Source organism: Mobula hypostoma, chromosome 8 (assembly GCF_963921235.1).
Source record: "Mobula hypostoma chromosome 8, sMobHyp1.1, whole genome shotgun sequence".
In the NCBI taxonomy this organism is placed as follows: Eukaryota; Metazoa; Chordata; class Chondrichthyes; order Myliobatiformes; family Myliobatidae; genus Mobula; species Mobula hypostoma.
Genome location: NC_086104.1, coordinates 156,198,242 through 156,224,725, shown reverse-complemented (window position 1 = coordinate 156,224,725; position 26,484 = coordinate 156,198,242). Strand labels below are relative to the sequence as shown.

Here is a 26,484-nt window from a genome sequence, read left to right as displayed (position 1 = left end):
AGAATGGATCAGCTCATAATAAAATGGTGGAGCAGACTTGATGGACCGAATGGCCGACTTCTGCTCCTTTGTCTTATGGTCTTATGGTCTTATGGTACGAATGGGAATGGAGCTAAGGCTGCATTTTGGAGTTAAGGTACAGCTCAGTTACGATTTTGGTTACAAAAGGCAGTGGATTCAGTTCAGTCCATCCCCAACATGGAGCGCATCTACATGACACGCTGTCGTAGGAAAGCAGCATCCATCATCAGAAGATCCCCACCACCCAGGCCCTGCTCCTTTCTCACAGCTGCCATCAGGTAAAAGGTTCAAGAGCTTCAGGACTCATACCACCAGGTTCAAGAACAGTTACTACCCTTCAACCATCAGGCCCTTGAGCAAAAGGGGATAACCACACTCATTTGCCCATCCATTGAGATGTTCCCACAAAGATCTCACTTTGAGGACTCTACCTCATTATCTCATGTTCTCATTATTAGATTAGATTAGATTAGATTATGAGGACACGCAGTCCTCTTTTATTGTCATTTAGTAACGCATGCATTAAGAAATGAAACAATATTCTTCCGGTGTGATATCACAGAAACACAGGACAGACCAAGACTGAAAAACTAACAAAAAACACATAATTATAACATACAGTTACAACAGTGCAACAATACCATAACTTGATGAAGAACAGGCCATGGGCACAGTAAAAAATTCAAAGTCTCTCGAAAGTCCCGCATCTCACGCAGACGGGAGAAGGAAGAAAACTCTCCCTGCCATACCCGACCACAGTCCGACTCTGAGTCGTCCGAAAACTTCGATCTCCGACACCGAGTACCGAGCACCAGCTCTGCCGAACGCTTTGACCCCAGCCTCGGTCGCCAGCAGCAGGCAAAGCTGGGGATTTTGGGGCCTTCCCTCCGGAGATTCTCGATCACACAGTAGCAGCGGCAGCGAACCGAGCATTTCAGAGGTTTCTCCAGATGTTCCTCTGTGCTTCTCGCGTCTGTCTCCATCAAATCAGAATTGTGCATGGCATCCTGCTTACAAATACGCTATCATTTCACCGGAGAGCTGCGTGCACTGCATCACGCCGCCATCTTCTCCCCCCGCCATTATTTATTGCTATTTATTTATATTTGCCTTTGCACAGTTTGTTGTCTTCTGCACTCTGGTTGATCTTTTAATGATCATGTCATAGTTACTATTCCATAGATTTGCTGAGTATGTCTGCAGCTAAGTGATTCTCATGGTTGTATAAGGTTATTTATACTTTGATAATAAAATTTACCTTGAACTCTTGAGCTTTGAGATTGTGTTTGGAAGGGGTTAAAAGATTGGCACAACATTGAGGGCTGAATGGCCGTGCTGTGCAGTACTCTTCTGTGCTCCGCGTCCCATGTTCTCTCATCCCCTGCATCTTACTTCAGCACGGATTGTTAAGCCTAGTATTTGGATACTTTTATCATATTATATAACTAATACAGTATATAGTTGTATAACTTGCTCACTGTTCCCGGAGGAAAGGTTCCTGCATTTAAATGGTCTCTCTCTCTCCCTCTTGCTCAGGGCTGCCAGAGGATGGCGCTGGAGAGCTCTGATAAAAAAAAAGATGTCACCCTGAAATCCTTGATGTTGCAGTGTTTGCCGAGTCCTGTCTGGCCGACGTAGTTCTTGTTGCGATCTTCATAGGTGACCCCGCACGCCACAATGCTTTTGTCAGTTGTCTTCACTTTCAACTCATTTACGGGAACACAGACTGGCGGTACGGAGACGTGATTCACTGTCTCTGATCTCGGTACGCGAAGACCGAGTAGGACTCACTTTAACTGGGACACCGTGGAGGTTCTGGCGCGGGCAGACACGAAGCAGAAGCGTGGTTCTCTTCTGATAACTCTGTAAGCAAACTTATCGATGTAGATGCCATTTACGAACCTCTAACAGCCCAAGAGCCAATAGAAGCCAAGGGCCAACTGAAGGGGTAGCCAGTCAGGACAAGGCAAGTGAATGGGAGGTGGCCTAAACAATGAGAGCTGTCCCAGAGAGAAACACCAACAATTGCGCGCTGAGGACGTCACCTCAACTGGTGATGAAACGTCTGCAAGCTAATTGCCAAGCTCGGCAAACACCACAACACCAAACACCTCAACCCGAGATAACAATATTCACCACCATCCTCATCTCAACTCTGCGTGCGTCACCATGGATGCAGACTGACCAGATGAGTGCTTAGAACACATCTTATTTTTATTTTGGATGCTTATCATCCACAGGATTTGACTTTATATTAAGCACTTAAACTCTGATCTGTGTGTTTAAAGTGTTTTTTCTGTTTTGGGCTTATTTAGTGTTAGTTTTTGGTTTGTCCTTTTTTTGTGATATCACTCTGGAGGAACATTGTATCATCTCTTAATGCATGCATTTCTAAATGACAATAAATGAGGACTGAGTGTGCTCATAATCTAATCTAATTTACGCTTATTAAAGTGTATAGCACTGAAAGTCGGGAATGTTTGCAATGATAAGAATTAAATAATCAATCAAATCAGAATATTACTTACCCCTTCTTCAAGTTCCTTAAGCTGCTGCTGGAAATAAAGATAAATAGACAGTCATTCAGGTCATTGCCAAATAGGGCAAACAAAAAACAGCAGCGTAGTGGTTAGCACAACGCCTTACGGTACCAGCAACCCGTGTTCAATTCCCGCTACTGTCTGTAAGGAGCTGGTATGTTCTCCCTATGACTGCATGGGTTTCCTCCAGTTTCCTCCGCAGTCCAAAGATGAACTGGTTGGTAAGTTAATTGGTCAATGTAGATTGTCCCGTGATTGGGCTAGGGTTAAATCGGGGATTTGCTGGGTTTAAGGGCTGGAAGAGCCCGTTCCACGCTGTATCTCAATAATAATAAGAAAAGTAGTAAAATATTAACATCTGTTAAAATGAGGTACCTGTTTGTGAAATTCATCTCCACTGCAAGGGTGCAGCCTATCTGATTCAAGATCTTCAGCGGAATATTGGTCAGAACCTCTCCTTTCTCCATTCTCACCCTGTGGTGATTGTTTAACCAATAGTGGAGTGACCTCAGAGGATTCACATGATCTCTCCCTTTCTTGCAGCTTTATGGTTTCCCTGCAAACATCCAGCTCTGCAACCTTAAAAAATAGAAGCAAAGTTATTTTTTGGATTTTTTCTTCTCCTGTATGTTCATAGGCTGGGCTCATTGGTCCACATACAACCCTGAATGTTCACAAGTGACAAATGGGAGTTTCTGCAAAGTTTACTCTATAACCATCGGTCTCATTCATAAACTTTGGAGAAAGCCAAGGATCCACAGTTTGGGGCAGTGGCCCTGTTTAAATGAACAGGGCAATTGTGAAAGTGAGGGGCAGTTCCTCACTGAGGTCTCAAGGGGTTAGAAAGGGAGGTTTTGCAATTATGTTTGAATTTGATACTGTGAGGATGAGAGGGGTGGTGATGGGGGCGGCTGGATGAAGAAGAACACTGAGAATGAAGAAAGGAAAATCTCAGAGGAACACCAACTGTAGATAAAATGGAGGAAGAGGCAGAATGTGGGTGCTAGAGTTGTCAACCATAGTAGCAGTAGTGCAATCGTTGGAGTTGAGTTTGATGTTCTCCTGTGGGGTTTGGTTCCCAAGTGGTTTGTTCTCCTATGCCGCTGAGTGATGTTCTCCTGTGGGGTTTGGTTCCTAAGGGGTTTTTCTCTTATGCTGTTGGGTGGTGTTCTCCTATTGGGGTTTGGTTCCTAAGGGGTTTTTCTCCTATGCTGTTGGGTGGTGTTCTCCTGTTGGGTTTGGTTGGTCCTCAGGTGCCTGTAGAGGCCGATTGGGATCCACATATTCCAGTGCAGTAGTCAATCCTAACTCACTGGCAACAAGTTTGTCTGAAACTAGAATATTATGAGTTCAGGACCCATTCACTTGACCCCAACATAAAATCTCTAGTGCAGCAGAGTAATCTTTGTACTGTTGGAGGTACCATCTTTCACATCAGACAGTGAACCATGGCCCTGTCTGACTCTTTAGCTAAATACAAAAGATTGTGTGACACTCTGCAAGGAAGATCAGGGATGTCTTCCTCAAGTTAGGGGTTGATACTTAATTATCAACCAACATTGCCAAAACAGATAATTTATATATTATTGAAGTTAGTGGGAGCTCAGATGACATGCCCCATTTCCTACATGATGCTTCAAAGTTCTCCATTCTCTAGAAATCCCAGAAAATCTTAGATCGAGAAAGGTACATTGTGTATCGTGTTTTTAAACTGCAGAGAAGAGTCCATAACCAGTGAATTCTACCTGCTAGCTTCCTATAAAGTAGAGCAATACACACAAGATGCTAGGGGAGCTCAACAGTTCAGGTAGCATTTATAGAGAGGAATAAACTGTTGACGTTTTGGGCTGAGACCCTTTGTCTGGACTGATAAGGAAGGGGGAAGAAGCAGAGTAAGAAGATGACAGGTGATAGGTGGAAAAGGAATGAAGAAGGAGGAATCTGATAGAGGAGGACAGTGCACCATGGGAGAAAGGGAAGGTGGAGGAGCACCAGATGGAGCTGATGGGCAGGTGAGGAGAAGAGAAAAGGGAAGAGGCGAGTCTTCCTATAATGTATTGTCTGACATAAATGTTTCATTCTTTTATAAACTCTACCTTATTTTGAGGACCTGTGGAAGTTTTATAATGCTGGTCACAAGCAGCATCTTCTGCCGATGCTCCTGACACATCATTTCTCTTGCTCTTTTCTCTCTGACAGTGTTCTTCCTGGTCTCTCTGATTATCAGGCAGCTCTTCCTTCTTCCCCACATCACCATTTCCGGATCCATTCTCTGCAGCTGGGGGGTTGAGCCCTTCGGAGGCACCTCTTCCTTCAGCGTCGTGAACGGAACCTCCCCCGAAGCAAGCACTTTCTACTTCCGGCAGGGATAGTGTGATTTCCTGCTCACATTCTTTAGAGTTACTGACCTCGCAGGCTCTTTCGTTCACTATTACCAAGTCTACCAGTTCATTTACAAGGCATGTTACTATGGCAACAGCATCACTTTCTTTCGGCACATTTTCTTTCTCTTTAATTAAAGAAATCTCTGCCTCCTGTGCATTGTCTTTGTTGACTGTTTGAGTAGTGTTTGCTCTACTTTCGGTAGTTTGTGGCAACACAGATTCATCACAGTTTAATTGCTTAGGTTTTTCAACCTTATAGCTTTCTTCATCTGCATGTAGAACCTCTGTTGAAGACTGTGTTTTATTCACTTCAGGAAACTTTATTGCATGGTTCTTTGCCTCATTGCACCGTGTCGATTGATCAGAGTTTTCATCCTCTGCTTCAGAGGGCAGCATCTCAGAAGCAGCCTCTCCACTGGGCCCTTCTGAATGATTCTCTGTAAAATTTATTAACTTATCATTTACAAGTACCAAGTTGTGTGCTACTTCCTTTAACTCATCTACTTTATTAATCTCAGGCTCTGTGCTCATGTGCAGTGATAACCCAGGGTCTTCCTCATTCTTTGTTGTGCCTTCAGATGGTTCTGCATCATCATCATTAGGAACACAATCAATAGCTGAAGGGGATTGAGAAATTGCCTTATTTTCCTTGAGACCCTGTTCATATTCCTTGCACGGTGAGGGAGTGTCCATTACATCCACATCAGAATGAGGTTCACTATTCAAGTTGCATGTCTCCTCGTCCTTCACTGCAGTTGTATCTGGTTCTCCAGGTCCCAGGGAGAGAACAGCAATTTCTTCTTCTCTTGACTCAGTGTTGGTTTCTTCAAATGTTTCTGTTTCTGCTGGGATCTCCTTTGGATGCACAATATTTTCCTCCAGTATCGCGGAATTTTCCACTTGTTCAAGCTTTGCAGTTGATTCTGTGCTTTGGCTTAATGGGTCCATTGGTGTCCTTAACACTTCTGTCCCAACCTCCTCAGATACTGGCACAACGTCTGTTTCTGTTACATCCTCTTGTCGCAATTGTGAAGTGGATTCTGTCTCTAACTTCTCATCGCTTATCTCCTCACGCTCTGGTGTCCCGCTGGGTGTTACATCGCCACAATCCTCACATGTGGATTGTACTAGCTTTTCCAGATTAGTCTCCAGGTCTTTGCTCTCCACAAGTTCATTTGAGGTAGCTTTTGGTTTATCGTCATTTTGTTCCTTTTCACTTTCGTTGATATTATTTCCTTTTATTTCCATTTCAGTTGACTCTCCCAACTGTATCATAAGCTCGTTACTTGTCACTTCTTCACCTTGATTAAGACTGACCGTGAGGGTAGATCCAGCAGTTGGTGTTTTCAAATGAACCTCCTCATCCATCACAGCCAGTTGCTGATGCTCAGGTGTTTTGCAGTCAGGTAAATCCACATCTTCCTTCACCTCGCTATCAGCTACGAAGCCTCTTAATTCAGCAGAATTGGCTTTGTCTTCTTCTGCACCATTCAGGGTTGCATTGGCATCTTGACTATTGTCAGCAGACCCAACACACTCTGGCTGTTCCTCCAACACTACCTTGGTGATCTTGATTGGCTGCTCTTCCTCCTCATTTTGTGGGTTAATGGAACACGGACGATCTGTGGAGATCTGGGAACAAAATAAAGTCAACACACTACATGAAGCAATAGGGAAAAATGTATGGAAATACACAAACTATTAGAATTAGGCCATTCAGCCCATTGAATTCGCTCCACCATTCAACCATGGCTGATATTTTTAACCCCATTGTCCTGCCTTCTCCCTGTAACATCTTTTGTCTTCTTTTGCACATTGTTTGTTTTTCAGTTTTGTTTATGTATAGTTTTTCATAAATTCTATTGTATTTCTTTATTTCCCTGTAAACACCCGCAAGAAAATGTATCTCAAGGTAGTACATGGTGACATATACATACTTGCATAATAAATTTACTGTGACTTAACTTCCTAAACAATCAAGGACCTACCAATCTCTTCCTTAAATGACTTGGCCTGCACAGACCTCTGTGGCAAGGAGTTCCACCCACTGGGTGAAGAGCTTCTTCAAGGCAAAAAGGCAGCATCCATCATTAATGTCCTCCGTCACCCAGGACGTGCCCTCTTCTCATTGATACCATCCGGAGGAGGTGCGGGAGCATGAAGACACACACTCAAATGTTCAAGAACAACTTTCTCCCTGCTATCAGATTTCTGAATGGACATTGAACTCACGGTCACTACCTCATTACTTTTCTAGGTTTTATTTTTGCACTACTTATTAACTATTTAGTTAACTAGTTACTTATTTAAATAAACTATTATATATACAGCTAAATTAATGATATATAATTTATATAATATATAATTAATTACTATAGTATAGTATATATGTTATATATACATATGTAACTTCATGACATACGCTGGTAATATTAAACCTGATTCTGATCCATCGCAACCTTACTCTAACGCTAGGCCCTCGGAACGGAAGGGTCCAGAGGACAGACAATAAAGTTTGAAAAATAATCCAAACATTTTGCTGGTTATGTGAGTTACTGTCGCCTCCCTGTTAGCTTGAACCAGCCTGGCCATTCTCCTCTAACCTCCCTCATTAACAAGGAGGTTTCACACACAGAACTGCCGCTCACTGGTTTTTTGTTTGTTTTTCGTGCCTTTCTGTGTAAACTCTAGAGACTGTTGTGTGTGAAAATCCCAGGAGATCAGCAGTTTCCAAAGATACTCAAAACACCACATCTGGCACCAACAATCATTCCACAGTCAAAGTCACTTAGATCACATTTCTTCCCCATTTTGATGTTTAGTCTGAACAACTGAACCTCTTGACCATGTCTGCATGCTTTTATGCGTTGAGTTGCTGCCACTCAATTAGTTGATTATATATTTGAATTAATGAGCAGGTGCCCACTGAGTGTATATTGCATAATTAATTAAGCTGTTATAGCCACAGTTTACAAATGACAACCCAGACAAAATGGGCTGAGGGTCTGTTTCCATGCTGTATTAGTCTGTGACTATGTACCAGTACCTCCTGTTCTTCTTCCTTGCCCTCTTCAATCTCTTCCATAACCTCTGCCTTGGCTTCAGCAATCAGCTCTCGGATCGGCTTGTTGCTTGAAACAGAAGCCATGAAAGGGTGCTGAAAGAAACACTCATTTTAATTAAACAGCGGACACAGGGAACTAAAATCAGCCAAATGTTCTTCAAAGAACCCTTCACTTTGATTGAGAAAATCAACATCTTTGATGAGAGCCTTTCACTACGCAATCAGGGGTCTTCAATTTGTGGAAATCCCATCAGGAAGTAATTCAAAGTGATTACTGAGTACTCATCATTAATCTGAGAAGCTCCTCGTAAACACAGCAGATTCTGCAGAGGCTGGAAATATAGAGTAACACACACAAAATGCTGGAGGAACTCAGCAGGTCAGGCAGAATCTATGGAGGGGAATAAACAGACAATGTTTTGGGCCAAGACCCTTCATCAGGACTGGAAAGGAAGGGGGCAGAAGCCAGAATAAGAAGGTTTGGGGAAGGGGAAAGAGTACAGGCTGGCAGGTGATAGGTGAGACCAGGTGAGGGGGAAGGCGGGTGGACGTGAGAAGCTGGGAGGTGATAGGTGAGACCAGGTGAGGGGGAAGGCAGGTGGATGGGGGTAAGAGTGGACGTGAGAAGCTGGGATGGGATAGGTGAGACTAGGTGAGGGGGAAGGTGGGCAGATGGGGGCGAGGGTAGATGTGAGAAGCTGGGAGGGGATAGGTGAGACCAGCTGAGAAGGAAGGCGAGTGGATGGGGCGAGGGTGGACGTGGGAAGCTGGGAGGGGATAGGTGGAACAGGAAAAGGGTTAATGAAGAAGGTCAATTATTGTTTTCACAATATAAAGGTATTTCCTTAAGATGTAGCGATGTCAATACAGCCTGTGGCCACCTCCTGTACCTAATAAAGTGGCTACTGAGCGCAGAGAGATACGTTGTCAGTGTGGGAGGAAGTTTATGGAGAATGTGAGTAATGCCATGAACCAGTTGGGTTAATGTCTTTGTCCTGCTGAATTTTCTTAATAAAAGATTTATTTCCCTTTTATCTACTTCATCAAACCTCAACAGAGCAAAAATATTGGAACTGGAATTGGATTATTATTTATTGATTTATTGAGACACATCACAGAGTAGGCCCATGTCTACCTGTACCTATTGGCTCCTGTACCTGGACACAGTGAAAAGCTTTTGTTTGTGTGCTATCCAGACAGGTAATTCCATAAACTATGGAATTTTGTTTGACAAATCTTATTGAATTTTTTTGAAGAGGTTACTAGGAAATTTGATGAGGGTAAAGCGGTGGATGTTGTCTATATGGACTTCAGTAAGGCCTTTGACAAGGTTCCACACGGAAGGGTAGTTAGGAAGGTTCAACCGTTAGGTATTAATATTGAAGTAGTAAAATGGATTCAGCAGTGGCTGGATGGGAGACGCCAGAGAGTAGTGGTGGATAACTGTTTGTCAGATTGGAGGCCGGTGTCTAGTGGTGTGCCTTAGGGATCTGTACTGGGTCCAATGTTGTTTGTCATATATATTAATGATCTGGATGATGGGGTGGTAAATTGGATTAGTAAGTATGCAGATGATACTAAGATAGGTGGCGTTGTGGATAATGAAGTAGGTTTTCAAAGCTTGCAGAGAGATTTAGGCCAGTTAGAAGAGTGGGCTGAAAGATGGCAGATGGAGTTTAATGCTGATAAATGTGAGGTGCTACATTTTGGCAGGACTAATCAAAATAGGACATACATGGTAAATGGTAGGGCATTGAAGAATGCAGTAGAACAGAGGGATCTAGGGATAATGGTGCATAGTTCCCTGAAGGTGGAATCTCATGTGGATAGGGTGGTGAAGAAAGCTTTTGGTATGCTGGCCTTTATTAATCAGAGCATTGAGTATAGGAGTTGGGATGTAATGTTGAAATTGTACAAGGCATTGGTAAGGCCAAATTTGGAGTATTGTGTACAGTTCTGGTCACCGAATTATAGGAAAGATGTCAACAAAATTGAGAGAGTACGGAGAAGATTTACTAGAATGTTGCCTGGGTTTCATCACCTAAGTTACAGAGAAAGGTTGAACAAGTTGAGTCTTTATTCTTTGGAGCGTAGAAGGTTGAGGGAGGACTTGACAGAGGTATTTAAAATTATGAGGGAGATAGATAGAGTTGACGTGGATAGGCTTTTTCCACTGAGAGTGGGGGAGATGCAAACAAGAGGACATGAGTTGAGAGTGAAAGGGCAAAAGTTTAGGGGTAACATGAGGGAGAACTTCTTTACTCAGAGAGTGGTAGCTGTGTGGAATGAGCTTCCAGCAGAAGTGGTTGAGGCAGGTTCGATGTTGTCATTTAAAGTTAAATTGGACAACTAAATGGACAGGAAAGGAATGGAGGTTTATGGGCTGAATGCAGGTCGGTGGGTCTAGGTGAGATTAAGAGTTCAGCACGGACTAGAAGGGCCGAGATGGCCTGTTTCCGTGCTGTAATTGTTATATGGTTAACTATAACACATAGGAGCAGAATTAGGCCATTCAGCCCATCGAGTCTGCTCCACCATTCTGTCATGGCTGATCCATTTTCCCTCTCAACCCCATTCTCCTGCTTTCTCCCTGTGACCTTTGACACCCACATATCAACCCCCACATTAAATATACCCACAACCGTGTGTAAAAGTGAATTGCACCGTGTCACCACCCTCTGGATAGAGTGTGGTGAATCATACATCAGAGCTGTAGCAATGCTGAGCCAGGCAAAGTGCCTGCTATGCCAGATGCTCAGAAGATTACATTAGATTAGCTTTATTTCTTATATATACATCGAAAAAATCCAGGGAGAGGCGTCGTTGGCGTCAACGATAAACATAGCCCTAGTATGTGCTGGGGGCAGCCCGCAAGTGATGTCACAAGTCCAGTGCCCAAATAGCATGCTCACAACTTACTAACCACAACCCATACGCTTTCAGAATGTGGGTGGAAACCGGAGCACCTGGAGGAAACCCATGCAGTCACAGGGAGAACCTGCAAACTCCTTACAGACAGCGTCAGGAATTGAACTCTGATTGCTGGCACTGTAAAGGGTTATGCTAATCACTACACTCCTATGCTGCGCACTGTGGCCCCTAAAATGCCGCGGATTTGCTGCATTATATGTGTGGATTATGCAGAAACTTGGAAGCATGGACCATGTTCTGTAATTCTACGGTATTCCCCCAGCAACGAGGTCTGCGATCACCCGTGAACATTCAGCCTGAATAACCTCCACAGCCCACTGGACTCACACACTTATAGGCGGCAAGCGATTGAGTGAATTGACCCCACCGAGAGGAAATGAGGAAACTCAAAAAGCAGTGATCACCTGCAGAAGCTGCTTCGTGCACCATCGGTCATCAACGTTCTTTTCCAAAGCCCTTCTCAGGAAGTCTTTAAAATGTAACGACCTGAAAATCAATTTAATGACCCGAGAAATTAGTTGTAAATATATTTGGAACAAACAGAATGAGGACCAGAAACAGGTTTATTATCACTGACATATATTGAGTTGTTTTCTGATCTTCTCCGATCATCCAATCATCAAACCAACCCAACCATCAGCCACCTGAGCTACACATCTTCCAAATTATATCTGTCATGAAATTTGTTGTTGCAGCCGCAGTATGGTGCAATATATAAAATATACTATAAATTGCAATAAGAATGTAGAAAAATATAAATTAATAGTGCAATAAGAGAACAAAGTATTGAGGTGTGAAAATGAGTTCATGGACCGTTCAGAAATCTGACTGTGGAGGGGAAGAACCTGTTCCTAAAACATTGAGGCTGTGTCTTCAGGCTCCTGTACCTCTCCCTGATGGTAGCAATGAGAAGGTGGCATGTGCTGGGTGATGTAGTCCTTCATGATGGATGCTGCCTTCTTGAGGCCACCGCCTTTTGAAGGTGTCCTTGATGGTGGGAGGCCCATGATGAAGCTGGTGGAGTTTACAACCCTCTGTGACTATTTCCAGCCCTGTGCATTGGCACCTCCATACCAGAGAATGATGCAGAAAGTTAGAATGGTTCTCATGATATATCGTATCTGTAGACATTTGCTAGACTCTTTGGTGACATACCAAATCTCCTCAAACTTCTACTGAAATATAGCTGCTGTCGTGCCTTCCTTGTAACTGCATCGATATGTTGGACCCAGGATAGACCCTCAGAGATGTTGACACTCAGAAACTTGAAGGTGTTCACTCTTGTCACTGATACAACTGAGTTTCCTCTGATCTGAAGCTGATTCAATATGGTCATTTTACACCAAGGAAAATTTACTCATGTCCCATATCTCTCTCTCCCTCTCCCTGTATCTATCTGTCCGACTCTCTCTTTTACTGTATCTGTCTGACTCTCTCTCTCTCACACACACACACTGTCTCTCTTTCTTTCTATTTTGCCCACGGGTTTTCCCATGTATGCATAATGTGACTTCCTCTTCGGTGAGGAAGACAAGCAACAATGAAATAGAACTGTGGGTGAGCATAGCTCCAATACCATATTTAAGTTTACTGACGACATCACTGCCGTTAGCCGAATCAAAGTTGGTGACGAATCAGCATATAGGAGGGAGATTGAAAATCTGATTGAATGGTACCACAACAACCTCTTACTCAATGTTAGCAAGACCACGGAGCTGACTATTGACCTCTGGAGGAGGAACCCAGAGGTCCATGAGCCAGTCCTCATCAGAGGATCAGAGGTGGGGAGGGTCGGCAACTTTAAACTCCTTGATGTTATAGTCATAGTCATAGTCATATTACTATATTTATGCTCTATTCTTGGTTGGTGCGGCTGTAACGAAACCCAATTTCCCTCGGGATCAATAAAGTATATCTATCTATCTATTGATCCCGAGGGAAATTGGTTTTCGTTACAGTTGCACCATAAATAATTAAACAGTAATATGTAAATTATGCCAGGAAATAAGTCCAGGACCAGCCTATTGGCTCAGGGTGTCTGACCCTCCAAGGGAGGAGTTGTAAAGTTTGATGGCCACAGGCAGGAATGACTTCCTATGACGCTCTGTGTTGCATCTCGGTGGAATGAGTCTCTGGCTGAATGTACTCCTGTGCCCAACCAGTACATTATGTAGTGGATGGGAGACATTGTCCAAGATGGCATGCAACTTAGACAGCATCCTCTTTTCAGACACCACCGTCAGAGAGACCAGTTCCATCCCCACAACATCACTGGCCTTACGAATGAGTTTGTTGATTCTGTTGCTCATTTCAGAGGATCAGTCCGGGGCCCAGCACGTAACTACCATTACAAAGAAAGCACAGCAGTGCCTCTACATTTTTAGAAGTTTGCATATATTAGGCATATCATCTAAAACTTTGACAAACTTCTATATATGTGTGGTGGAGAGTATATTGTCTAGAAACACCAATGCCTTGTATGGAAAACACTACAAAAAGTAGTGGATACGGCTCAGTTCGTCACAGGTAAAGTGCTCCCACTGTTGAGCACATCTATCTGGAGAAACACACAAAATGCTGGAGGAACTCAGCAGGCCAGGCAGCACCTATGGAAAAAAGTACGGTTGACTGTACTTTTTACATAGATGCAGCCTGGCCTGCAGAGTTCCTCCAGCATTTTGTGCGTGCTGCTTGGATTTCCAGCAGCTGCAGATTTACTCTTGTTTGTGACATCTATATGGAGTGCTGTTGCATTCATTATCAGGAACACCCACCACCCAGGCCGTGCTCTTTTCTCACTGCTACCATCACGAAGAAGGTGCAGGAGCCTCAGGATTCACACCACCAGGTTCAGGAACAGCTGTTACCCAGACTCTTGAACCAACTTCACTCAACTTCACTTCACCCATCATTGAAGTGTTCCCACAACCTGTGGACTCACTTGCAAGGACTCTTCATCTCATGTTCTTGATATTTATTGCTTATTTATTTATTCCTCTTCTTTTTGTATTTACAATTTTTCTCACAATGGTTGTTGTGTGGTCTTTCATTGATTCTATTGTGAATTTTGTATTTACTGTGATTGCCCACAGGAGAATGAATAGCAGAATTATATATGGTAACATATGTAAACACAAAATACTCTGCAGATGCTGGGGTCAAAGCAACACTCACAACACGCTGGAGGAACTCAGCAGGTCGGGCAGCATCCGTGGAAACGATCAGTCGACGTTTCGGGCCGGAACCCTTCATCAGGACTGAAGAGGGAAGGGGCAGAGGCCCTATAAAGAAGGTGGGGGGAGGGTAGGAAGGAGAAGGCTGGTAGGTCCAGTTGAAAAACCAGTAAGGGGAAAGACAAAGGGGTGGGGGAAGGGAAGCAGGGAGGTGACAGGCAGGAAAGGTGAAGAAAGAATAGGGGAAAACACAATGGGTAGTAGAAGGAGGCAGAACCATGAAGGAGGTGATAGGCAGCTGGGGGAGGGGCAGAGTGACATAGGGATAGAGGAAGGGAGGGGGAGGGAATTACCGGAAGTTGGAGAATTCTATGTTCATACCAAGGGGCTGGAGACTACCTAGATGGTATATGAGGTATTGCTCCTCCAACCTGAGTTTAGCCTCATGCTCTACCATGATGAGGTAACCTGGGGTTACCGTTTTTCAACATCAGACACCCTTGCCCAGATGACCTAGCCAGGGATGACCAGACCCCGGCTTGTGTTCCAGCAGCATTGGTCCATGGGCCACACCTCTTGATCCACAGCCACCTGGCTCTGTGATGGTCCTGATAGCTCTTTTCTTTGCAGCCCCCGTCATGCCAAGGAGAGAGTAGATTCTGCAGAGTGAACAGCCAGTAAAACCTCTACACCCCACTTCTATAGATTCTCATCATGCCCTCCACCCCTGTCCCTGGCACTGCTCCAAGGGAGCACAGGATATGGGCCTGGTGAGTTTAAAGAGATAATGGGAACCAAGCCCTGCTGCATTGAAAGGGACAAAGTCAAACATCATCTGGCGAGCTATCGAGATTTCCAAGTAGCCAGACAATGAATTATTGGAATTTTATTCTCCTCCAAAAGGACCACAACCTTGTCGTAGGGTTTGGAGGCTTGAGAGCCTCAATGACCCAGAGAGCGATCTTGGCTGGAGTCAGGGATTTACGCACTGGCTCTTGGTAGGATCACCCATTGCCAAACAGGTCAAAGGGTAGAGACCAGTCTAAGGGCCTTTTGTTTAATTTCTTGTTTTAGTTTCACAGTTTCTGGCTAAGTTTCTTCCTCTTCTTGTTTTTCTTCCTCTTGGATGTTTCCATCCAGGGGGTCAGTGTGGACATGGTGGACGATTACAAATACCTGGGGATACGAATTGACAATAAACTGGACTGGTCTAAGAACACTGAGGCTGTCTACAAGAAGCATCAGAGCCGTCTCTATTTCCTGAGGAGACTGAGGTCCTTTAACATCTGCCGGATGATGCTGAGGATGTTCTACGAGTCTGTGGTGACCAGTGCTATCATGTTTGCTGTTGTGTGCTGGGGCAGCAGGCTGAGGGTAGCAGACACCAACAGAATCAACAAACTCATTCGTAAGGCCAGTGATGTTGTGGGGATAGAACTGGACTCTCTGACAGTGGTGTCTGAAAAGAGGATGCTGTCTAAGTTGCATGCCATCTTGGACAATGTCTCCCATCCACTACATAATGTACTGGTTAGACGCAGGAGTACATTCAGCCAGAGACTCATTCCACCGAGATGCAGCACAGAGCGTCATAGGAAGTCATTCCTGCCTGTGGCCATCAAACTTTACAACTCCTCCCTTGGAGGGTCAGACACCCTGAGCCAATAGGCTGGTCCTGGACTTATTTCCATCTGGCATAATTTACATATTATTATTTAATTAATTATGGTTTTATATTGCTATATTTATACTCTATTCTTGGTTGGTGTAACTGTAACAAAACCCAATTTCCCTCGGGATCAATAAAGTATGACTATGACTTTTTCTTCAAACTTGACATCAGACATTGGTGCCCCAGGGGCAATCTGTGGTCCTCTGGTCCTCCAGGTTTTGGGGTTCGGCTCAGGGCTAACAAACCTGACTGGTAAAACAGAATTGTTACAGAAACAGCAATGAATAAATGTTCTGCATCTGAGTGCGATGGTATTCCTGAGTCTCCACCTGGGACTTGCATGACCGACTGCAGTGAAAACTGAGCTACTGACACGATGAAGGAAGCCCTGAACACAACCAGGGATGGAGGACCTTCATCGTTGCCCTAAATGCCAGTGACATAATGAACAGTAGGGATTGTATATACTGCACTGTCCAGATGCTCAGAATGTTAAAGTAAGTCATAAAGGTGATATAATTCACAGTTACCATTGGGAGGAGACTGTCAATGTTGGAGGCGGAGCCTTTGTGATCTTCAGGAGGACCCTCATTGGGTTGAGTTCATGGTGAGGGGGTTCCATCTCAGCCAACTCTATCAGAGTGATTCCCAGAGACCAGATGTCAGCCTTGTGATCATAAGGTGCATCCTTCATAGTCTCACACCGGACAACCTCAGGAGCCATCCTAAATGACAGAAAGACCAATTGAAATTCCAGTGTGCTCAAGTTCACCACCGGCAACCAATTCATTATGAAGTAAATTATTCTGAATTTTTCATTATTTCAACTCCACTGTAAAACATGGTAGTGTGGATATTAGCAAAACACTTCACAGCACCAGTGACGAGCGATCGAGGGTTCAATTCCTGCCACTGCCTGTGAGGAATTTGTGCGTTCTCCCTGTGAACATGTGGGTTTCCTCCGGGTGCTCTTGTTTCCTCCCACATTCCAAAGAGTATGGTGGTAAGCTGTTGGCACTGGTAGCATAGCGACACGAGTGTGTTTCCCCCAGCACAATTTCGGACTGTGTTGGTCATTGAACATAGGATGTATTTCACTGTAAGTTTCATGCCCACAGCTCACTAACCTCACTAACCCTAACCTGCACGTCTTTGGAAGATGGGAGGAAGCATTCATTTGGTCACCATCTGACAGAGGTGAGGTGTGGTCTATCCTATTGCAAGAAGTCCACAAAATATAGGAACAGAATTAGGCCATTTTGGCCCATCGAGTCTGCTCTGCCATTTCATCCTGGCTGATTCATTTCCCTCTCAACTCCATTCTCCTGCCTTCTCCTTGTAACCCTTCATGCCCTGACCTATCAAGAGTCTATAAACCTCTGCAATGAATATATCCAATGACTTGGCCTCCACAGCCACCTGTGGCAACGAATTCCACAGATTCACCACTCTCTGGCTAAAGAAATTCCTTCTCAGTTCCGTTCTAAATGGATGCCCCTCTATTCTGAGGTTATGTCTTCTGATTTTAGACAACCCCACCATAGGAAACATCCTCTCCACATCCACTCTATCAAAGCCTTTCAACATTTGACAGGTTTCAATGAGGTCACCCATCATTCTTCTGAATTCCAGTGAGTACAGGCCCAGAATCATCAAATGTTCTTCATGTGACAAGCCTTTTAGTCCTGGGATCACTTTTGTGAACCTCCTTGATAACCCAAGTGAGGCCCCACCAGTCACAATACTCCAAGTGAGGCCCCATCAGTCACGATACTCCAAGTGAGGCCCCACCAGTCACAATACTCCAAGTGAGGCCTCACCAGACATTGACAAGTGTAAAAGGTGGCTGCAGGAGCCCCATGAAGGGCATCTAAAGTTTTCAGGAGAAACAGAGATGGTAGAAAATGTAGGTAAATGGAAAAAAGAAATAAAACTTACCAATAAGGTGTCCCAATAAATGATGTTCTCCGTTGGATGGTGTGGGTATTCTTCGCAGACACTCCAAAATCAGCTGGAAAGGAGAAGATATTAGTTTACTGAATAATTGAAAGTTTCTGTTTCCTGTAGTTAGCAGAAAGTTACTGACTAAAAATTATTAATCTTTGCTTTCATTCTGCTTTATGTCAATCGCTTATTGTGGGCACCAGGGTTTGTTCATTATGTACCTTGTTGTATTATGTAGACGATCATGGTCTTTCCGTGACCATAATTATTCTTGGCAAATTTTTCTACAGAAGTGATTTGCTCTTGTCTTCTTCTGGGCAGTGTCTTTACAAGATGGGTGACCCCAGCCATTATCAATACTCTTCAGAGATTGTCTGCCTGGCGTCAGTGGTCACATAACCAGGACTTGTGATATACACCAGCTGCTCGTACGACCATCCACCACCTGCTCCCATGGCTTCACATGACCCTGATCGGGGGCTAAGCAGGTGCCACACCTTGCCCAAGGATGACCTGCAGGCTATCGGAGGGAAGGAGCACCTTACACCTCCTTTGGTAGAGACGCATCTCTCTGTGTATCGGTTAATGCAACACTATTACAGCTTGAGAAGTTCCGGAGTTCAGAGTTCAATTCCAGCGTCCTCTGTGAGGAGTCTCTGTACGGCATGCCTGTGGAATGTATGGGTTTTCCCTGGCTGCTCTGGTTTCCTCCCACAGTCCCAAGACGTACCAGTTAGTAGGTTAATTGGTCATTGTAAATTGTCCCGTGATTCGGCTAGGATTGAAATCGGTGTGGTCGGCGGTCGCTGGGCAACGGGGCTCAGAAGGGCCTACTCTGCATGGTAGCTCAATAAATAATTGAATAAAAATATAGAGTGAAATACAGCCAACACATCCGGGAATGTCGCGGCCAGGGGTTGAAATCAGGGTCGGCGAGGGTTGCTGGGCAGTGGGGCTCGAAAGGCTGGAAAGGCCTTCTCTGCACTGTATCTCCAAACAAAAAATAAAACAAAATAAACCTTCTGAGTCTATCAGGTCGGTCCTGATCACACAGGGCACTTGATGTGATGAGGCAACAGGACTGATTTGAAGACAGGCCTTTAATTTGTGCAAAGGTTCTGTGACTCACAACGGAAAAGACCTTTAGATCGTAGGGAATGAAAGCTAATTTTAAACCTCCTCAATGATTTTCCCAGCCACTGCTGGGTGGATTCTTGTTCATCACATCGCACTGTTGCTATTAAAGAAAAAGCAGATTAAAGATTAGCTTTATTTGCCACATGTACATCAAAACGTCAAAACATACAGTGAAATGCATAGTTTGCGTCAACGGCCAACCAGTCCCAAGGATATGCTGGGGGCGGCCCGCAAGTGTTGCCTTGCTTCTGGCGCTAAAATAGCATGCCCACATCTTACTAACCCCCCTAAACCGTAAATGTTGTGTATTTGATAGTTCAATGATATTTGAGTAATCTTGTATATATATTGTTTGACTAAGCTTTCCAGTTTGTTTAAATAATTAATTATGAGTTATATGTACAAATATATGAATTGCATACATCATCGCGCTACCACGTGATACGTGTGTGCCTTGCTGACAGTAAAGACAAAGTCAGACACGTATTTCAGACTCCAGTGTGTTTCTCTGAATTAGTTTAATGTTTTGAAGTTACAAAACATAACAGTAAGTGTTTGGACGGTGGCAGGAAACCAGAATGCCCGGAGGAAACCCATGAGGACACGGGGAAAATGTACAAACTCCTTCCAAACAGTAGTGGGAATTGAAACGCAAACAACAGGAATTCTGCAGATGCTGGAAATTCAAGCAACATACATCAAAGTTGCTGGTGAACGCAGCAGGCCAAGCAGCATCTGTAGGAAGAGGTGCAGTCGACGTTTCAGGCCGAGACCCTTCGTTAGTCCTGACGAAGGGTCTCGGCCTGAAACGTCGACTGCACCTCTTCCTATAGATGCTGCTTGGCCTGCTGCGTTCACCAGCAACTTTGATGTATGTTGTTGTGGGAATTGAACCCTGATTGTTGATCATTGGCATTGTTATAGCGTTATGTGAACCGCTCTGAACTGTGCCCCTCCCCCCCATATGCAGTGGTAATCTTGGATATGCTAAAACACAGATAATGCAGCTCCCTTGGGACTTCATAATTCCGGACTGGCAAATTTGGATGTTACTCCAAACAGACTTCCACTTCCCTTCATCTTTCACTTGTTACACAGTTCTTAGAATTAGTTTGCCAGCAAACCTTTGAGCTTAAAATGAAAGGGAAATAATGAACATTCTGGACCTTAGCTCTAGCAACAGACCAACCACGTTCCCAACCCCTGGTTCCACCTCATCTCTGGTGGCACGTCCAGTCCCCAGCTCCAGCTGCAAACCCTTCCTGCTCTCTGGACTTTCAGCACACATTCTAGACTAATGAAGGAATGTGAGAACATTTATCTATCTATCTACCTATCTATTTATCTATCTATCAATTTATTTATTTATTTGAGATACTGCGTGGAATAAGCCCTTCCAGCCCTTTGAGCTGCACAGCCCAGTAACCGTCTGATTTAATCTTATCCGAATCATGGGACATTTTACAATGAACAATTAACCTACCAACTGGTACGTATTCGGACTGTGGGAGGAAACCAGAGCACCCGGAGGAAACCCACGCGGTCACGGGGAGAACGTACAAACTCCCTTCAGGCAGCGGTGGGAATTGAACCTGGGTCACTGGTGCAGTAAACTGTTGTGCTAACCACTATGCTACTGTGCTGCCCTCTTTCTTATTCAGTCTGCTTTAACTATGACGAGATGAATGTCAATGTTTCTTTATCACTGGTAGCACAGAGGTCAGAGTAACGCGATCAGCACTGGCGATCACCAGTGATCAGCGATCCGGGTTCAATTCCGTCTCTCCTCTGTCAGGTTAATGTCTATGCCAGATACACAGAAGTTAAGTGTGGCTGTGGGACATCTTCTGATACTACTTCTATGGCCAGTGAGGATGATAAAATCTTCACCGATGGGACAGCAATCTCCGCTCTCACTTTCCCATGTAACCCGGGGTATGTCCCTTCTGCCCCCGGGGACCTACCAATGCTAAAACTGCTCAAAAGTTCCAACACATCCAGTTTCTTAACCTTGGCGTGCTCCAGCACATTAGCTCACTCTACGATGATCTCACATAATTAAAGACTTTACATACCCCGGATGCTCGCTCTTTACAGTCCCCCAACCCAAACCCCCCAATTGGGCAGAGGAGATGGAAGTCCAAAAGCAAAGATTGAGAGTGGCAGTGGGCTGGAACATGCTCGATCGTCTACTTTCTGCTCTCTCATTCCTTCTTCTCACCTAGTTTAATGTCCCCTTCCTGAGTCAGAAGGACATTTCCAGCCTTTAGGTCCCGGTGTATGATCTTGTTGCTGTGGAGATAGTCGAGGGCTTCAAGCATCTGTCTGCAAATTACACGAATCTGTGGCTCTGTCAGACCTCTCTCCAACTCTGTGACAAACCAGAAACATACCAAGGTGAGACAAATGAAGATCATTTCTGTCTCAGAATGGGTAAATGCTTCCCTCTCCTTGAAATCCTCCAAGAGGATCAGAACCCTGTTGTGGTTTGGACGCTGTGTGCCTCAATGACCCTGATCGGGGGCTAAGCAGGTGTCACACCTCGCCCAAGGGTGACCTGCAGGCTAGCGGAGGGAAGGAGCACCTTACACCCCCTTTGGTAGAGACGTATCTCCACCCCAACACCCATAAACTGCGTTAACAAACATTGAGAATCCCATGCTAATAGACGGGGCTCACTGTTTCCAGCAGAAGCACATCCTATGTGCACTGTGGCATCTGGTAACATCTGATCCACAAGTCCGAACCGTATCGGATCGATTGCGAGAATGGGTCAAGTGCGCAATTGATCACGCATTGAATCGTTTGGACTTACTGCAGGTAGAAGGCCTTGGAGAGGATTCAAAGGAGGTTTACAAAAATGATTCTGGGATTGAAAGCATTGTCATATAAAAATTGTTTGATGGCTCTGGATCAAAATTCAGAAGAATGAGGGTTGACCTCATTGAAACCCTTTGCACGTTGAAAGGCCTCGATAGGGTGGATGTCGAGAGGACATTTCCTACAGTGGGGAGTCTAAGACCAGAGGACACAGCCTCAGAATAGAGAGGTGTCATTTTAGAATAGAGCTGAGGAGGAATCTCTTTAGCCAGAGTGGTGAATCTGTGGAATTCATTGTCACCGCGGAGGCCAAGTGATTGGTTATATTTAAGGCAGATGTTGAAAGATTCTTGATTAGTCGGCATGAAGAAATATAAGGAGAAGGCAGGAGATTGGGATTGAGTGGGACAAAGTGGATCAGCCATGATGAAATAGCAGAGCAGACTCAATGGGCCAAATGGCCTAATTCTGCTCCTATATCTTAAGGTCTCATGGTCTCTTTTTGCACGGGGTTTTGAGAGTGCATGTTTTCTTCTTGTCGGGTGTGGTTCCTGAATCTCGCACAGCAAGTTACCCAGCATGTACTATTACTAACATGACTTAGAAAAGACGCTGAATACTATTGTCATTCTTGCTCTGTGATACTTAACAGAGGGTGCATGTGCCATCGAGGCAGGATTTTTTAAACACAGAGAGGGGTGGGTGTATGGAACACACTGGTGAGGCAGGTACATTCGTGACGTTTAAGACACTCTTGCCTCTCAAAGTCCACCCCCTGCGTCCCTGCCGTGAGAGGTGGAAATGGGTAAGGCTGGCCAACAGGGCCCTGGTGAAACCGTACAGGCCGATCGCTTGTACGATGCATTGTAGAAGCATCGATGAACTCCAACCAAACCATCGACTTCAGAGGACATGGAGGCGGGAGGTCGTCGATGGCCTATGTTTCACTGGGAGCTAAGGGCCCAAGTAAGAAAGAAAGACACTCTTAGGACGGAATGGTTAGACTAACCTTGGAGCAGGTTAAAATGGTGGCTCAACATCATGGACTGAAGGGCTTGTTCTACAGAGCAAGCAGGAGAATGGTATTGAGAGAAAAAAATAAATCGGCCATGATGGAATGATGGAGCAGATTTAATGGGACGAATGGCCTCATTCTGATCCCGTGTCTCATGGTCTTATGGTCTATGGACACCGATTAGAGTTTCCAAGGCACTACTTACAACTAAGTTTTGCATACTTTGTGTGGGTATCTATAGGAACAAATTCTGTTTCCATTTCTTCAGTAATCCAATAGTTGGAAGGCATTCTAGTGAGTGATTCCCAATCAAGAAAGGCAAATTGTGCAAGCCCATCTCAATGTGAGCATTGGGTACAAAAGAGTTCTACTCACAGTCAGGCTGTCCGGTGAGTATCCTGATCTGAAGACACCATTACTGGAGACTGCTCTCTTTCTGCACCACTTCTTTAATTTTTTGATATATACGTGTGTGTTGGCACGTGGCCGAGTGGTTAAAGTGTTCGTCTAGTGATCTGAAGGTCGCTAGTTCGAGCCTTGGCTGAGGCAACGTGTTGTGTCCTTGAGCAAGGCACTTAACCACACATTGCTCTGCGACGACACTGGTGCCAAGCTGTATGGGTCCTAATGCCCTTCCCTTGGACAACATCGGTGTTGTGGAGAGGGGAGACTTGCAGCATGGGCAACTGCTGGTCTTCCATGCAACCTTGCCCAGGCCTGCGCCCTGGAAACCTTCCAAGGCGCAAATCCATGGTCTCATGAGACTAATGGATGCCTATATACATGTATTTTTTTTATTGAAACTTATTGTATATTTTATGTATTGCACAGTACTGCTGCCACAAAAAAACAAATTTCATGTCAATAAATTTTTTTAAAATTTTAGACAAGTTGCCAATGAACAGCACTACCAGGGATGACACCCTCACAACAGGTCATGGAGCAACTTGCTCCACTTCTTTCTCATCTTCTGTTATCTCAGACGTGGCTTTGCTACTGTTGAAGACTGTAATCCACATTCAGGCCGATCAGACCATCTGTGCTTTGCTGTCTCCGGGAGGGTCCTACGAGGCCGTGAGCGAAATGTGCCGCATGGAGACGGGACGCGAGCCCGTCATCGACTCCGTCTCTCGATTAGAGCGCCGAGGAAGACTGAAATCCTCGAGGCGGGTGTGGAGGCGAGCGAGTGTTCAGTGCTGTCTAGCAGTCTCTCACTCATTGCTGCTGGAGGAGGGTGTCCTTGTGGGGCGGTCTTTCTCTCTCCCTCTCGCTTGCTGCCTCTGAGGGAAGGTCCTCGCATTTTGAATGATCTCTCTCTCTCTCTCGATGCTGTTGGGAGATGGTGCTGGAGCAAGGTTTAATCGACGCAGTTTATCAACTGGACTTTAATTCACATTATGATGTGTTCTATTTTCTGATCACTCTTTTTTTGCTGCTATTTTTGAATCCTTTGATAATAAACCTAATTCTGATCACACTATTGAACTGCCAAGCATATTACTGAATGTATGTCTGTTTGCTGGTTCTTCACTGAATATGCAGAGTTTCAGTAATTAGGATTGGAAGGGATTAGTTGGAGGAGAGCTAAGTAGATTTAATTTCTACATATACTCACCCAGCATTATTGCATCGACAGCACCACCGGCACAAAACTCTGTCAGAATCTGTAACATAAAAGGGTGGGGTTACGAGTCTGGAGTTTCTCGTCTTGGTCACATTTATATCAGAAGGCAGTGACTGGTGAGAATGCCGACCTCACCCCTGCGTGCACAGCGATAAAACACAGGACCAGATCGAGATAGCTTGGGCCCCAAGTGGAATCAGTGGTTCAGTGGTCCCATTTAATATTGGAGAATGTAGACAGTGCACAACCTGAAATTCTTACTCATCACAGACATCCACAAAACAGAAAAAAACCCACAAAGAATGAATGACAAAAAAACATCAGAATTCCAAAGCACCCCTCCCCCTTTAAGGACTCACTTTAAGGACTCTTTATCTCATGTTGTCACTATTTATTGCTATTTATTTATATTTTCACTAGCACAGTGTATTAACTTCTGCACTCTGGTTGATCTTTCATTGATCCTGTTATAGTTACTATTCTATAGATTTGCCGAGTATGCCCACAGGAAAATGAATCTCAGGGTTGGGTATAGTGGCCTACATGTATATGGTGTCCCAGCTGCTTGTGTAGACATGGACGGCCTATACAGCCCATCCAGCTAGGCCCTGCTCATCTGGCAGCAGGCTCCAAACAGGATCTGGGTCTCTGACAATATGAGATGTGGTCTGATATATGGGGGTTGTTGGCAACCCTTGGGCAAGTGTACCTTGGACCTTGGACAACACTTGATTGGAGTTGGACAGCACTCTGATTGGAGCTGGGCTTTGTCACCCTGTAAAAGCTTGAACTGCTCTTAAGTGCCGCTGACCTGGCCCGGGATCCGAGGCCATTCCCCATCAAAAAGCTCCACTGTCCTCACAGGGCTGGCTCCACGAGGAGTCTGACAGCAGGACGAGTCAACAGGTTTGGGCTGCTGGCTTGAGCGTTTTCAGGACCTCCACATTTGACAATGCATGTACTGAAACCTGAGACGTTACTGTGCCACTGGTCAAACTGTGGCTGTTCCACAAAGTCACTGACAACAATCTGCAAGAACTGGCCCATTGAATCAATGTCAGGACAACCTAGAAGGTGGATAGTTATGGTGAGAGACTCCTTTTTGTGAGTACAAACTGCAGAAAGACCATTTCACTTATTAAGTCTGTGTACTTATGTGTTCCAGATTCTTGAGTCACTGAATCCATACCATTAATTCAAAGTTCAATGTAAATTTATTATCGAAGTACATATATGTATGTTATGTGAAGGGTGGCACGTTAGCATTGCAGATATCGTTAACGCTTTACAGTGCCAGCAACCCTTGATCCCTTGAATGGAAATCTTACAAAATGTAGTGGATATGGCCCAGTCCATCATAGGCAGAGCTCTCCCTTCCACTGAGCACATCGACATGAAACACTGCCTCAGGTAAGCAGCATCCACCATCAGGGACTCTCACCACCCAAGACATGCTCTCTTCTTGTTGCTGCCACGAGGAAGGTGCTACAGGAGCCTCAGGGCTCACACCACCAGGTCAGGAACAGAAACAACTCCTCGACCAACAGGCTCTTGGACCAAAGGAGATAACTTCACTCAACTTCGCTCACCTCATCATTGAAACGTTCCCACAACCTATGTACTCACATTCAAGGACTGTATCTCAAGTTCTTGATATTTATTGCTTGCTTGCTTGCTTATTTATTTATCTATATCTATTTCTTTCTTTCTTTCTTTCTTTTTGTATTTGGACTGTCTGTTGTCTTCTGCAGTCTGGTTAAACTCCCAAGTTGGGCGGTCTTTCACTGATTCTATTATGGTTATTATTGTGAGGATACTGGAGATTTATTGAATATGCGACGCAACAAACTTTTAATATAGTAAATCTGCGAGTTGTTTGTTATATCTCTCCTCTTGCTGTGAAACGGGGACACCTCTTTTCCCCTTGTTAGGGAGAGAGAGAGAGCCTGTGGTATGTCGAATTATTGGGTGAACGAGTAGTCTTTGGGGTACTGCAAGTCTGTGTCTTTATTGATGCTTTGCTGCACACTTGAGTGCTCGGTGAGGGGCGCCAATGCTTTTTTTTTGCTGGTGGGGGGTTCGTTGCTTTGTTGCTGTTTGTGTGTGGGTGGAGGGAGCTGGAGGTGGCTTTGGGGTTCTACATTTAACTGTCATTCATT

General features: G+C 44.7%; 1 protein-coding gene across 2 annotated transcripts in view; it reads right to left on the bottom strand.

The window, feature by feature from the left end:
- The window catches only part of LOC134351103 (serine/threonine-protein kinase 10-like), a 79,166-nt gene that overhangs the window by 23,429 nt on the left and 29,253 nt on the right, over positions 1 to 26,484 (bottom strand). The window contains exons 3-11 of one of the 2 annotated variants that reach the window (XM_063057184.1): positions 24,317 to 24,365; positions 21,088 to 21,237; positions 17,724 to 17,796; positions 16,316 to 16,510; positions 11,345 to 11,426; positions 7,992 to 8,102; positions 4,658 to 6,577; positions 2,937 to 3,140; positions 2,550 to 2,576 (exon numbers count right to left, since the gene is read on the bottom strand). In XM_063057184.1, the coding sequence (XP_062913254.1) occupies positions 2,550 to 2,576; positions 2,937 to 3,140; positions 4,658 to 6,577; positions 7,992 to 8,102; positions 11,345 to 11,426; positions 16,316 to 16,510; positions 17,724 to 17,796; positions 21,088 to 21,237; positions 24,317 to 24,365 (2,811 nt within the window). The remainder of the gene's footprint in view (positions 1 to 2,549; positions 2,577 to 2,936; positions 3,141 to 4,657; positions 6,578 to 7,991; positions 8,103 to 11,344; positions 11,427 to 16,315; positions 16,511 to 17,723; positions 17,797 to 21,087; positions 21,238 to 24,316; positions 24,366 to 26,484) is intronic. The other variant, XM_063057185.1, reaches the window with a different exon arrangement.